Source organism: Aptenodytes patagonicus, chromosome 4 (genome assembly GCF_965638725.1).
Source record: "Aptenodytes patagonicus chromosome 4, bAptPat1.pri.cur, whole genome shotgun sequence".
NCBI lineage: Eukaryota > Metazoa > Chordata > Aves > Sphenisciformes > Spheniscidae > Aptenodytes > Aptenodytes patagonicus.
Window position 1 is genome coordinate 60839686 of NC_134952.1, and position 13179 is coordinate 60852864.

Consider the following 13179-nt stretch of genomic DNA (forward strand, 5'->3'; position numbering starts at 1 on the left):
GATGGTTGCAAGTCATCCGTTGAACCACTGCAAATTATAATCTGCCAGACTAAGGAAAACTGACACAAAATTGTCTCTGTCCAGAAATCAGATACCATGATCCAGGTGTTTTAGACCATAATAGTTTATTCCTTTTCCTATATGGTATAGGATCTATAATACATCACAGCGTCTTCGCATACAATACAGGGTCTTCTCTACATGTCTTAAAAATGTGAGTTACTGTGAAATAGCTAGTCATGTATAAATGTTATTAATCCTCATCAAGAGCTATTTTTTCCTATTTAACTCAGGATGGTATTGCTTAATTTTACCCATCTAAAAGATAGTTATCTAGTCAAAGCTAGCCATCTTGGGCTCTCATGTGGCCAGACAGCCAGCTGCAGACGTTCATCTACCCTATTCAAGACAGGTGGGATACTGTATATGAGCATATTTCTTAATTAACAGATGACTAACCTGAGGGGAGATGAACCCTACCTGTGGGTTGGTGGACCTGCACAGAAAAACGGCTTGGCTGCACCATGACATTAACCAGTTGAATAACTGTTCAGAGCTGGCATTGTGTATATTCTTAGCCAGCCCAAATTTTGAGGCAATATGACTTTGCTAACATTTCAGTGAAAGAGATTCAAGTAAACCTATATTAGGAAGGTTTCGTTCCTTGAACTCGCCCAATCAACTAAACCAATAAAACTTGCCTGTATGAACCAGAACTAAATCTACCCAAATGCAATTTTCCATTAGCTTCTACCAGTTATTTTAATACAAAGAGCAAGAACAAGGAGAAAATGAAGAAACAGTTGTGGTCACTTTATTTCATTCTGATTAAAAAGAAAAAACTTGAGCAATGAGAAGGCCCATGGTATTGGCAGTTTTGGATAAGCATCAAAAGAGTTGAGATGAGATAATAACCCGTGTATTTGCAACATTGTATTTCTCCCAACATATAAGCAGAAAAGTTTGCAGGCTTTTGAAGCAACTCTAGCTGCAAACTACAGCACTGTGCCATCTGAAGGCTGGTGTTACAGACTATTCAGGAAAAAATACTTCTTTGTGTTGAAAATTTTGACTTATTGCACTATGCTCTGAGGTAGCAGACTCAGGAATCTCACTTTTGCATGGCTTCAAGACTTACAGTACATTGCCATTTGTCATTTCTTGGGTAGAAATCCCAGCCCTGTTCTACCTTAACCTGTCAAGAAGCTGAGCTGTGCACTGCCCCTGCTATTCCCAAAGTGAGAGGGGAATTTGTTTCTAAATATGTGGGGTTTATAAATTACTTTAAAATAAAATGCAGTAATATATATTATAATGCTTATATCATCTATCCTGGAACAGACTTACTCCCTTGCCTAGAAGTCAATCTGCTGAAAATCAATACCTCCACTTTCCACCCTCACAGATGGGGATGAGGAAGCTCCTGAAGAGATCCTACCCCAGATGGGACTGGCTTATTTCATGTCCGGGTGCGGGGTTTTGATTTAAGCAGTGAAAACTCCAAGCCTTGTGTATGCTTTATTCTCTGAACCCTGCAGGGATACTCTCCTGAGCTGCCTGCTTGTTTCAAGCTTGTTTGGCTTGAAAGAGTCCTCTCCTGCCTGCTGGCACTCAAAAGAAATGGAAGTTCAAAAACTTGTGCTCTTAAAATAGTGCTGCTGGGCAAATATGTAACTACAGCATAGCATGTCAGGAACACGTCCTCAATATGCACAGTTAACAGGACACAGCTATTATATCTTATGCTCAGGAAAAGTATTTATGTATGTAATCTCAGGAACATATAAAGAAAACTAAATAAAATCCCCCTCATTAAATGCATTTACAAAACCAGGGTTTAAAAAAAAATCTTTTATGGGCTTTCTCTTGGGGAAACACAATACTGGGGCTTCTGGCCAAACAATAACCTCTCTAAATTCCATGGCAGTAAGCTCCATAAGAGACCTAGTAAAAAATCTGTATAAATCTGTTAAGATATTTTTGTTTAGAAGATACAAAACAATAGCTGATCTTTCTTCCTGGAGGCAGCAGGAGATACCATAGCCTTCATTTTGGTATTTTCTGGAAGTTAATGACCATTCACTTAATCCAAGGTTGTAAAGACGACCCAGGTTTTCCTGTAGTGCTGGTCACCAGGGGGTTTAAGATAGAAGAAAAATCTCCCTGGGATGGACCGTAATATGATAACATGGAACAGCTATTGACTGTTCAAAAGGGCTTAATAATTTTAGCAGCCCTATGCAGGTGGCTGTGCAGGTACGCTCACGGCATGCTCTGCCGTCCTACTTCCCTGACTGCCTGGTCACGGTCTTGGTCAGGCTGTGCCATGGCTCCCTTCCAGCCCAAATGTCTCAGCTTTGTCCTGGGCTGAGGAGCCTGTACCTACCCACTGAAAGTAATCAAGGAATTGAAAAGCAAGAGGTAAGGTCACATTTGTCTCCCAGTGCTTTATAATGGAGGAACTAGGGTAGTCTTGGAGAAGGAAAATAGGCTGGAAAAGGCAAGAGATCCTACTGACTGTATCACAGTGGTTGCTTAAGCTCTTTCAGTTTTCCCATCTGTAAAAAAGGTTTCATAATACGTAACCACTTCTTTCAAGTCAGCATTGCAAAGATTAACTGGTGTCTGCACAAAGCCCTAGACACATCAACATTAACAGCGACACCAACCATCCACATATAATCACCTTTTACTAAATTAATTGCTTTGTACCCTGCTAGATTATTATCTGACATGACATGACATGAAGATACTGATTAGCAGGGCTGCATATTCCAGAGCTGTGGTAATAAGCTACACAGTATAGCACAATGGAAATTCATTCACGTGATCTCTCTCTGATTATGGGTAATTATTGCCCTCTTCAGCATATACCAAGAGGTGAAGACTGCATTCAGAAGGACATGGCCCTAGCAGTTCCATTGATTTAAAAAAAAAAAAAAAGAACCAGATAAATTGTGCAGCTTTCAGACTTAACTTTAGGCATGTAATTAACACAGTACCATATTAACTTGACTAATACATCAACATCGGACACTGGACAAAATCTTACTCCATTCCCTTGCTCAGTCCACCAAAGGCATTTTGAGAACTATTCATAAATACAAAGTATTAAGACAAGCTACTGCTATTCCCCATCTCTAGAGCATGAACATGCTCAGACACTTCACGCTTTTTATTTTCCTTTTCAGGGAATATAACTGCCCCAATCATACCACACCGATACCTGACATTTTGTTGCCTGAATAGAGTATCATAGCACAGAAACATCTTTATAACATAAACAACAGCTATTGGTAAAACGCTATGTTTTGTTTCAAGGGATATTTGGTAAATTTATATGTAGATAAGCACACAGTTGGCTTCATAAAACAAGATGTAAGCATTAAACCAAATAAAAAGATACATTGGAGATTTATTTTTAGCATTTGGTTTCAAATGTCATTTGATTCTCTTTCCCTTTAAATAATTTCAGTTACAAATGGAGTATACCAGTGAAATGGAGACTTGGGAATTCAACAAATTATACTTTCTACAACACGTCAGATTCTGCAGGTAATCTTCCCCTTCTCTTTTAAGAATAATGAATGGATAAAGCTTTTCAATGTCCTTAACAAGAAATAAAATACAGAATTAACTTTCATGCTTTTCAGTTTTCAGATCCGGGAACCAGCACACAGCTTGGTTGTGCTGAAGTTAGTAGTCATTTCTGCAATAAGATTATTATTTCCCCTATACACACATTATGTCAATTTAGGCCCAATTCAGTAAAGTGCTTAAGCATGTGTTTAAATCCAGTCCTATTCAAGGAAGCATCTAAGCATACTCTTAATTATGACATACTAAAGTCAATGGGACTTAGATATGCCCTTTGTCAAGCCTAAGAAAAGAGGTGAAGTGGGAGGCTGATGAACGCATCTGTGGCATGGTAAACTGGTAATCTGAGTTCAGTTTAAGAAAAAGAGCTACAAATGATTAAACAAGTTTTCTAATGCTGATTTCAGGAATGAGGAAATACCTACATGGCTATTTTTGACGATTGTTCTATGATGCAGTCAAATCTGGGTTTCTTATTCTACAACTCTAGTGGCCAAAAATGAGGAAAAAATGGGGAAAAAAAAGAAAAACATTACTGACTTTTTGATGTTTTAAATTTCATCACGTGTTGGAATTTCAGAAATATCACCATCAGCTCTTCTCTTCTTGTACTTGTTTGAATATTACCTATTTAAAATGTAATTTGTCTTTTGTTCTGCACTTTTTTTTTACATGGTTGGTTTTAATATCCATGCAAAAGCAAACAAAAAAGTCTTGTCATGATACAATCAGAGATTAACACAAAGAAATTTACCTTCTCTAACTTCCACATGATGTTACGGTGGGCTGCAGGGGGCTATTAACTTGACAAAGCCTGCAAAGACATGATTAGGTGCTTATTTCTAAATCCGTAAAAATCTTGGCTAGTAGGGCAAACAGCAACTCTAGGGAAAAAATGCATTTTGAAATACCTTGTATGGGTCATCCAAACAGAAAAGTGCTTTTAACTCCAGCCACCCGCAAACCACAGATTGAAGACCACTGCTTTCAATGGGCAATAGGAAAACTTTCATAACTAGCACCACCAACTGGACCAGGCCAAGCTTCTGAGAAAGGAACATTTTTCAAGGATTCATTTTAAATGGGAAATTCCTTAAACATGAGTGCTTGAGTAAAGTCTCAGCCTGTTTTGTAATTCCTTTATCTATAGCTACAAAAATTGAATCAGAGAAGAGTACAGGGAAGAAAACCCTTAAAAAGTTAGTTGAAATAAACTGAAAAATGAAACAAATGGAGGATAAAATATGATAACTTTAAAACTAATAGTAATCATGAGGGTGAAAAACCTTTTAAAAGAGATATTTGCAAGAACTGTTTCTTTGCAATTTTTTACTTTTTGCAATGACACTAATTTTCACCATCCTCACCCTAATCACAATGATCTCCATTTTAAATTTAACAAACTAGCTGGCGCAAGTAATTACCACAGTTCATTATTCTAAGACAAGTGCTGGCATTCATTGAAGTCTATAATAACTCATCTTTACTCACAGCCGTTTAAAAAATAAATAAAATTAAGGTTTGGATCTTATTTTGATATTCATTAAAACCAAATATTACTTTTGCAGTCAAGAAATCTCCAGTGAGTTCTGTGTCATAGAAGATGCACAAACCGATCACTGTTTGTTTGTTTTGCAGGAATTATAATAGCATCGCCTCCTAATACTTTTGCAAACATTAATCCAGACCACATTGGATTCTATCGGGTGAATTATGATAGTCAAAGCTGGGCCAGGTTAAGCACTCTTCTGGTCAGCAACCACAAAGTGAGTGTCATAACATTAACCTGTCTGGTGGGTCTCTTATAGAGGTCTGTAGAGGCTGTTTTTTCTGCAAATAATCTATGTATTCTTGATCACTCTTTTCCTCTTTTCACACAGGATTTTTCACCTGCTGACCGCGCAGGGATTTTGGATGATGCCTTTTCTTTAGCAAGGTAAACTAATTCCCCGCAGAGATTTCAACACAAGTTTTTCACTTTCCATTGCCTATTAATTAGAATTAACTCAACTCAGGTGGTTGAAAGAAAATTTCTCAATTTGTTACAAGTCTTAATTGTTTATTGGCTTGTGTTGTCCTCCAAAAGGGGCAAATTCAAGTATTCATCGGCAACTTGCAGTACCAATGCAGTCAAGAGAAATGCTCCCCTTCAGTTCAGCAGCAGAAAAAAAGAGGGCTTTAATTGCACAGGTCTTAGAAAGGGGTGTTTTTGCCATGTAAGTAACAATAACAGAAGTACTCCAGAAGAAGTTAGGTGTCCAGAAAATCAGAGGCATGCCTGCAATGCATTGTGTGGCATTAGGAAGTTACCACGTCAGCTATCTTGTTTAGAAACTTGCTTGGAAACTTCTAGCTCTTGCATCCAACCATGCTGACACAGATAAACTTTAGGCGACCTTCTGTGACAGCCTATAAGTCTGAATCTCCTCTGCCTTTCAGGATGTCTCCAGAGCTAGCAATTTCTTTTTGTGTGACAGGAGTTAATGTAGTCAGTTGAGGGCTACCCACTTCTGGGCACACTGGGCTGCTGCACAATGTGAGCAGCCTCCTCACGGCAGTGAGAGATCCTGCGGCTAGGCGTTGACCGACAGTGATCCTCAGTGGTCTTTTTGGAAAACACCTCCCAAGTTACATTCCAGACCACTTTCCCCCTCCCAAAATTTATTATTTCAGACCTTCTAAGTAAATAGTGTTCTAATATCTTTAAAGAAGCAAGTTCTTCAAATTAATTAAAATAACAGAAGTTATGTTTTCTCCTTCCACAGACCTGGACTCGTGAACTACTCTGTTCCCCTGGAGCTCACAAAATACCTAACAAATGAAACACACTATTTACCTTGGCATAGAGTTATATCATCTGTAACTTACCTCGCAAACATGCTTGAAGATGATACAAATCTCTATCCCCGGTTTCAGGTGATGAAGCAAAAAAAAGCATTCGTGCATGGGACCACTGGATCTGACAGTTCAGGATCTGTAACAGCAATAATATTGAAGTTTAATGTTGCTGAGCTATCAGTATTTACTTTTTTTTACTGTACTCTTAAAAAAAGTGCCGAAAACTGCTTAGTACTGATCTCTCAATTACCTGGATTCTCAATTCAGGCCTATGCACTTGGAGGAAAGAAATTATGCCTAATTATTCTTGTAATCCATCACCATAAGTCACAGTACAGACATTTGTTAGTCAAGGCTGTCCTGCATCCAGTAAAGTATGTATAGGGCAGCAAAATCTCTGACACCTGTCCTCAGCACGAAGGATGGCTATAACTCAATGTGGCGGTGAGCAGGTTTGTTAGTTGACCTAACATGCTGAACATGATTTAATGGTCACTAAAATAAGTATGTCCTGAACTCAGCATTATCTCTGGAAAACAGTTATGGCAGTGCGTCCTTGCTGTACCCCAACCTTCATTTGGGAGCACAGACAAGGCTGAAGAGAAGCAGGTTGCCTTCGTCCTATCTGCGCATCAGTATTGCAAGCATTCAGACTTGGCATGCTGTGGTGATCTTGAAAGATTATGCATGTGCGTGTTTGTGTTACTTTTTGTTTAAGAGATGCTAGTTCTGGGAAAAATGAAGGAGAATAAACTATGAACACAAATATATTATTATTTAAAGAAATCTACACAAGTAACCAACCCCCTTTTTCTACCTCAGGAATATTTTCGCCACCTGGTAAAACCCATTGTGGATCAACTGCACTGGAATGATTCTGGAGGCCATTTGGAGAGGTTGAACAATCTTTCTTTTTTTCCTTCTCATATTACTGATGGATTCAAAGATGCTAAGCAGTAGGAAAATATCTCTCTCTCCCTCTCTTTTAAAGGCTTCTTCGCGCGTCTGTTCTAGACTTTGCCTGCAGTATGGATGACACAGAATCTTTGAACAACGCTTCTCAACTATTCGAGCAATGGCTACAAGGGAAAACGTGAGTGCTCGCAGCTTTCATGGCTGGTGAAGAACACAGCATGTGACTTGGTCACAGATCTCAAGCAGGAAAGGGGGAAGAATATTCAAGTACTGTTTCTTTATTTTAGTATTCCTGCAAATCTCCGACTCCTGGTATATCGCTATGGAATGCAGAACTCAGGCAATGAGTCATCGTGGAATTACATGTTCAAGAAATACCAAGAAACTTCATTAGCACAAGAAAAAGAAAAGCTGCTGTATGGCCTGGCATCAGTGAAGAACATCACCCTTTTGGACAGGTGGTTTAAACACACAAAGATTTTTCTTTCCCTATAGAAGCAACTGGTCACCATTTGCTCATTCCCCTCGCCTCTCTCCTGTGCTGTCATTTTTGTCAGATTACAGCATGAAGAATGCAACACATTTTCAAGACTAGTTATCTAACACCCCCGCTCTGAGATTGTACTATAGTAGAAAAAAAAGCCTTGCTCCTTTAGTGGAAAGATGTTGAACACATGGTAGTTTCTGCACACAGTCAACAGCCTTCAGCTCTTCCAACGGTGCCTTCACCCTGTGTAATTCTAGCTGCCTAATAGTTAAGCATCAGGAGAAAATTAGTCTTCTATGTTTCCTCTATAATCAGTGAAGGGAGGCAGGACCTCCAGAGCACTGTTAATCCCAGACCAGGAAAGGGGCTTAAAATCAATGGGAAGATTTGCTTTTGGGTGTTGCCAGTCACCCTCCATTGGCTACAGAGGGAGTTTGCTTAGACTAGATGTCTACCTTCTAAATAGCCAAAATTAGGCAACCAACCTTGAACAATTGTTACTAACAGTCCTATGAAGGCATCTGTGTGAAGTTGCAATGCTCCTTGAAGTGCTGTGCGGAGGTACTTGAGCTAGAACCAGAAATGATATATTCATGCCACCATGGCAGTAATGGGGAGTCTGGATACTGCCCCAGGCTGGTCCAGCTGTCAGACTGGGCGAGCATCTCCTCAGGCTGCCGCTTTGCATAGACACACTAGCTCCTTTAAGCTTATCTGATAACTTTGCATGTAATTGTATCATGTAGCAGAGATGCAGGCAAACATCTTCACCAGGGACATTCACCACTTTGCTGGAGCCCTATCTAAACATCATAAGATAGAGCAGTCTCTGCCTGGAAGAGTTCCAAGTTTAAACAAGATGAAACAAGGAAGTATAGGAGGTTCAGGAAGGGTAAATATAAGAGTTAAAGTAATTAAAATAGTGATAGGAGGCAGCTGTATTCCTAAATTCTTGTGACCACAACAGCCATAATCTAAAGTCATTCAATAACTAATCGCTGACATGATTAAGACATGAATTAATTAGCTAGATCAGCCTCTGTTTGCAGAAAATAAAAAATCCCCCCTAAAGCAGGGAGAACTTGTCTCTTAATTTACTATTAAAATAACAAGGAAGGGGAAAAGAGCAAACAGATTGAGAAAATTGTCCCTCACATATGGGAAAAAAGAAGACAATCCTTAATCTCAGCACACAACAGCTTAAGCGTGTTCTTCTGCAGCTGCTGCTGTGAAGCCATGACCACGCTACTCATCTCCCTGCAAACGTGTGTGCTGAGGGATCCCTCCACTCTGTCAGTCAAAACTATTTTTGGTGTAACTGGAAGTATAACTGCAGCACTTGCAGGCATGCTATGCCCAAATGAATTTTCATTTTGTGTGGATAAGACTTTTGGAACACACAGCACAGATTTCAGTGTGAGCAAGACACCTGCGTGTGTACTCATGGTCCCTATAAGATCTTTATAGCTTGGACTACTACTTTTTTGGTGCTTGGCTACCCAAACAGGCTGGCCTACTGATTGATCCAATCTTGTTTTCATTACTTGATTAAAATATAGGAATAATAATGGGTTTGGGCTATTTTCAAGTAACTTAGAGACATAAACCCTACTTACTTTCTAAAGAGATGCCTAACTGTTTAGATTTCTTTCAATACAACTATCTCTTGACACAGTTATCAACAAATACTTATGTTTTAGATCAGTGTACTTCACCTTTAAAATGCTGTAGACAAAAATAATATTCCTGCTTGGAAGTGGGCTGTAGACTGTGGCGGCAAATACTTGAGAAATATCGATATTATTATTGCATTATTTCTCATAATCATCAGTTAAGTCTACACCAAAATTGTTAACTTATTATTTGCTTTCCATGGTGTTTCATGAAAGGCTCTCATTGATTCTTATGGCATTTCCCTTAGGTATCTGAAATATATTTACAACACCAGCCTCATCAAAAGCCAAGATGTGTTCACAGTCCTAAGATACATCTCGTATAACACCTATGGGAAAACAATGGCCTGGGACTGGATACGACTTAACTGGCAGCGCTTAGCTGACAGGTATGCTAATGAACTCATCGCAATTATATCCACCTGCTGTGAAAAAGTACTTTGCTGCTAACTTGAAACCCATCCTTTCCCTAAATGATCGCTACCAATAAATGGTGATTAAAAAGTATAGAACGTTCTACCAAGGCCATAGAAATAGGGTTATTGCATGGAAACTAGTCAGTCATGTCTCCACTCTTTCTATTGATTTCATAACAAGAAGACAGTGTATAGAATTTTTTTTAATTCCTTCTAATGGTAGCAGCAGGCAGCAGATGTACAGACGAGCAGTGGAAGTAATAGCAAACCTTTTAGGTTTGCTCCTCCCTATTTGAGTCACTTCTCTCTCCTTCCTTCTCCTTTCTAAGCACTTGGTGAGGGCACAGAAGCAAAGCATACCTGCAAGCCTAGAGCTGTGAACTGGACGGCATTTGTATTGCTGAACAGCAATGCACCTAATTTCCAGCATGAGACAATAAGTCATTAATTAAAAAAAAAAATCCCCCAGAAGAGATCACTCCATTAGTAAACATATTTGAGAACAGCACAGATATTGTATAGGAGTACTATTTTTCAAGTATTTCCAAAAATGCTGAAACATGAGTGCATCTGTTTTATTGTGGCACAGTTTAATGTTTAAGCTTCATATAATTACTTGTGCCTTTTCTTTTTTAACAGTTTTGCATCAAACATCATATATTAAATTGTTTTTCTAGATTCACTATCAATGACAGAAACCTTGGTCGAATAATAACTATTACCCAAGCCTTCAACACTGAGCTCCAGCTTTGGCAGGTATGGTGACAGCACTTCTCTTGGTTTTAAGTCAATATATTTAACAATCTACTGGCCAGGAAACTTGACTTTTTATCCTCTAAATGTGTAAAGCAGTATGAGTTACTGTAAAAGTACCCCAGTGCTACTAGCCTGAGCTTAAATATCTCTCCCAGCCAAAACTGCCCTTGACCAGGTCCCTGTAAAAAGCCACTTGCCCAATAGCAGTGTTACTTACGTCAATTCTTTTTCTCTCTCTTTTCCAGATGGAAAATTTCTTTGAGAAATATCCTAATGCTGGAGCAGGAGAATTACCCAGGAGTCAGTCAATTGAGCAGGTGAAGAACAACATTGAATGGCTAAAAGTAAACAAGGAGGAAATAAGAATGTGGCTAGAAGCACAGCCAGGCCCTTAAAGTCTTACTTAGTTAAAAATACCAGGCACTCATTCTGGGCACTCAGATCCTCAGAGATATTTAGCAATGTGGATTTCTCACCTAGGTACCTTAGAGGACCAAGGCCTAATATTTTTTTCTACAAACACTCAGGAGACCACTGCCAGAGCAATATTTGTGTAGTTGCTGACCCCAGACCCTGCCAGCACTTGTGTGCAGGAATAGCTTTATATTTTGAGATGAATTTGCCTCAGCAAACAGGACAAATGTTTAAAGTTACTCAAGGCAGAAGTGATGGCAGAACTGGGGTCCTCGCTGATCAAGCTGGTCTCACTCCTTCCGCATACCACTCTGAAAAGCTACTTGGTTCGCAGAGAAGTGTATCTACTACACTCAGGGATTCCTTTCCAAGTGCACCTCATAGGAGCTTTCTCCTGAAGGAAAGGGAATTAAGCACTGATTTTAACATTGTCTGAAAATTGTCCCCTATATTTGTAGCTGTAAAAATTCTACATTTGGGATTTAGCTTTCCATTCTGATACTACAGAAAGGCCAGTTAAGCTTCCCTTTCCATTGATTTTTGAAGTTTAACTATCAGTACATAAGGGATCAATATTATCAGTTTCTTTTTCAATGTTATTAGTTGGGATTCTGTAGCTTGGGGTAGGGGTTTTCTTGGTTATTTTTGTCTTATTTCTGAATCTTCTCAAAAGAAGAACTTGTGGCAGCCATTACTGCAAATAAGACATATGGTATTTACTGTCTCTTTTCTTAGGGAAAATAAAATTTAAAAATCTACCTGGAAATCTCAGTCTCTTTCTAATAAAGTGGTAAAACTGCCTGGCATATAGAAAAGCAGTTGTTACATAGCTGCCGTACACATAGCTTCAGTGACTTTTGAGGGGGAAAAATCTATTATCTCCTCTGTGAAAATACAAAAAAAATTGGCAAATTCAGACAGAGGGGGCAGATGAGTCCCACTGCTGCAATTCAGTCTACTGCAGAAATACAGGCGGCAAAGAAACAACTCTCAGTCCCAAGTCCCTCTGCCACTATGATGCTGGAGAAGGCAGCAGGGCCACTCTGCCTGCCCCTCCCAAGCTGGAAGCTGGGGTGCCTTGGACACCATACGGGCAGCAGACATGAGCATCAGCCCCATCCTCCTTGCCTTCTCCCTAGTCTCCAGAGTGGAAAGGCACAGCAGAAGGGAACCAGCTAGGGCCGGTCCCCATCTGGATGCCCTGGGAGCAGGACCATGGAGCATCTCACAGTGAGTAGCCCTTGGAGAGATTAGGCACAGCTTCTGGGAAACTCTGCAGCAAAATGGGAGGACAGAAGCATGGAAAAGCACTTCTCTTCCCTTCATCCTGCAATGCTATTCAAAGGGAAAGCTAGAGATGTTGAGGAGATGGCTCTAATGTACAGAAATCCTGGGGTACAGGCTCTGCCTGCCTCTGGGCCTTGTTGGTATGGCACAGAGGGCTCCAGAGAAGCTTATGTAGTCCCAGATGGAAACACTTTACCCACTCCCCCAGGAAATTCAGGGCTGGTACTGTTTTGGGCCTCTTCCCAAATAGCTGTGACAAGCCCAGACAAATCTAGTGACCAAGTCAGTTGTCCTATCAAGGGAAAATGTCAGTCATTTGCCTCCTGCGAACAAAACATGTCAGGATTTTGACTAACAGTGGTTACAACTTGCCACAGATACCAGCTGCTCTTTACAGTAAAGAGGTGGCAAAGGGCCAGGCAATTTCTTCCAGTTTTTCTTCTTGCTCAGATTCACACACAGAGGACAGTGAGAGTGAAGCTGCTGCCCACACCCAAAGTACCAGCAGCTCAGCACACGGGGAGCAGGCTGTCCTTGAGCAGCTGCCTGCTCAGTAGGACACATGTCAACCCACCTTCACAATTTTACAGTTTTGATGAGTGAACTGAAGGAGCAGAAGCCAAACAACAGCTCTCTTGGTTTCAAGGTCATAGAATCATGAACAGGTTTGATAGCACTGCACTGTAATACTGACTATCAGTGTGTTGTATCACTGTGACTATATAAGAGTATGATCAGCTCAGGAAAATTTTCTGTGCACTGCCGGTGCTGTGTGTTTTAATTGAAAGTTTTTAAC

General features: G+C 39.9%; 1 protein-coding gene across 2 annotated transcripts in view; it reads left to right on the forward strand.

The window, feature by feature from the left end:
• Positions 1-11848, forward strand: part of ENPEP (glutamyl aminopeptidase) — a 38399-nt gene extending 26551 nt beyond the window's left edge. The window contains exons 11-20 of one of the 2 annotated variants that reach the window (XM_076336900.1): positions 3476-3555; positions 5236-5363; positions 5478-5533; positions 6363-6513; positions 7258-7331; positions 7427-7528; positions 7638-7808; positions 9759-9899; positions 10604-10682; positions 10928-11848. In XM_076336900.1, coding sequence (XP_076193015.1) covers positions 3476-3555; positions 5236-5363; positions 5478-5533; positions 6363-6513; positions 7258-7331; positions 7427-7528; positions 7638-7808; positions 9759-9899; positions 10604-10682; positions 10928-11077 — 1132 coding nt within the window. In that variant the 3' untranslated portion in view covers positions 11078-11848. The remainder of the gene's footprint in view (positions 1-3475; positions 3556-5235; positions 5364-5477; positions 5534-6362; positions 6514-7257; positions 7332-7426; positions 7529-7637; positions 7809-9758; positions 9900-10603; positions 10683-10927) is intronic. The other variant, XM_076336901.1, reaches the window with a different exon arrangement.
• The last annotated feature ends 1331 nt before the right edge of the window (positions 11849-13179 follow it).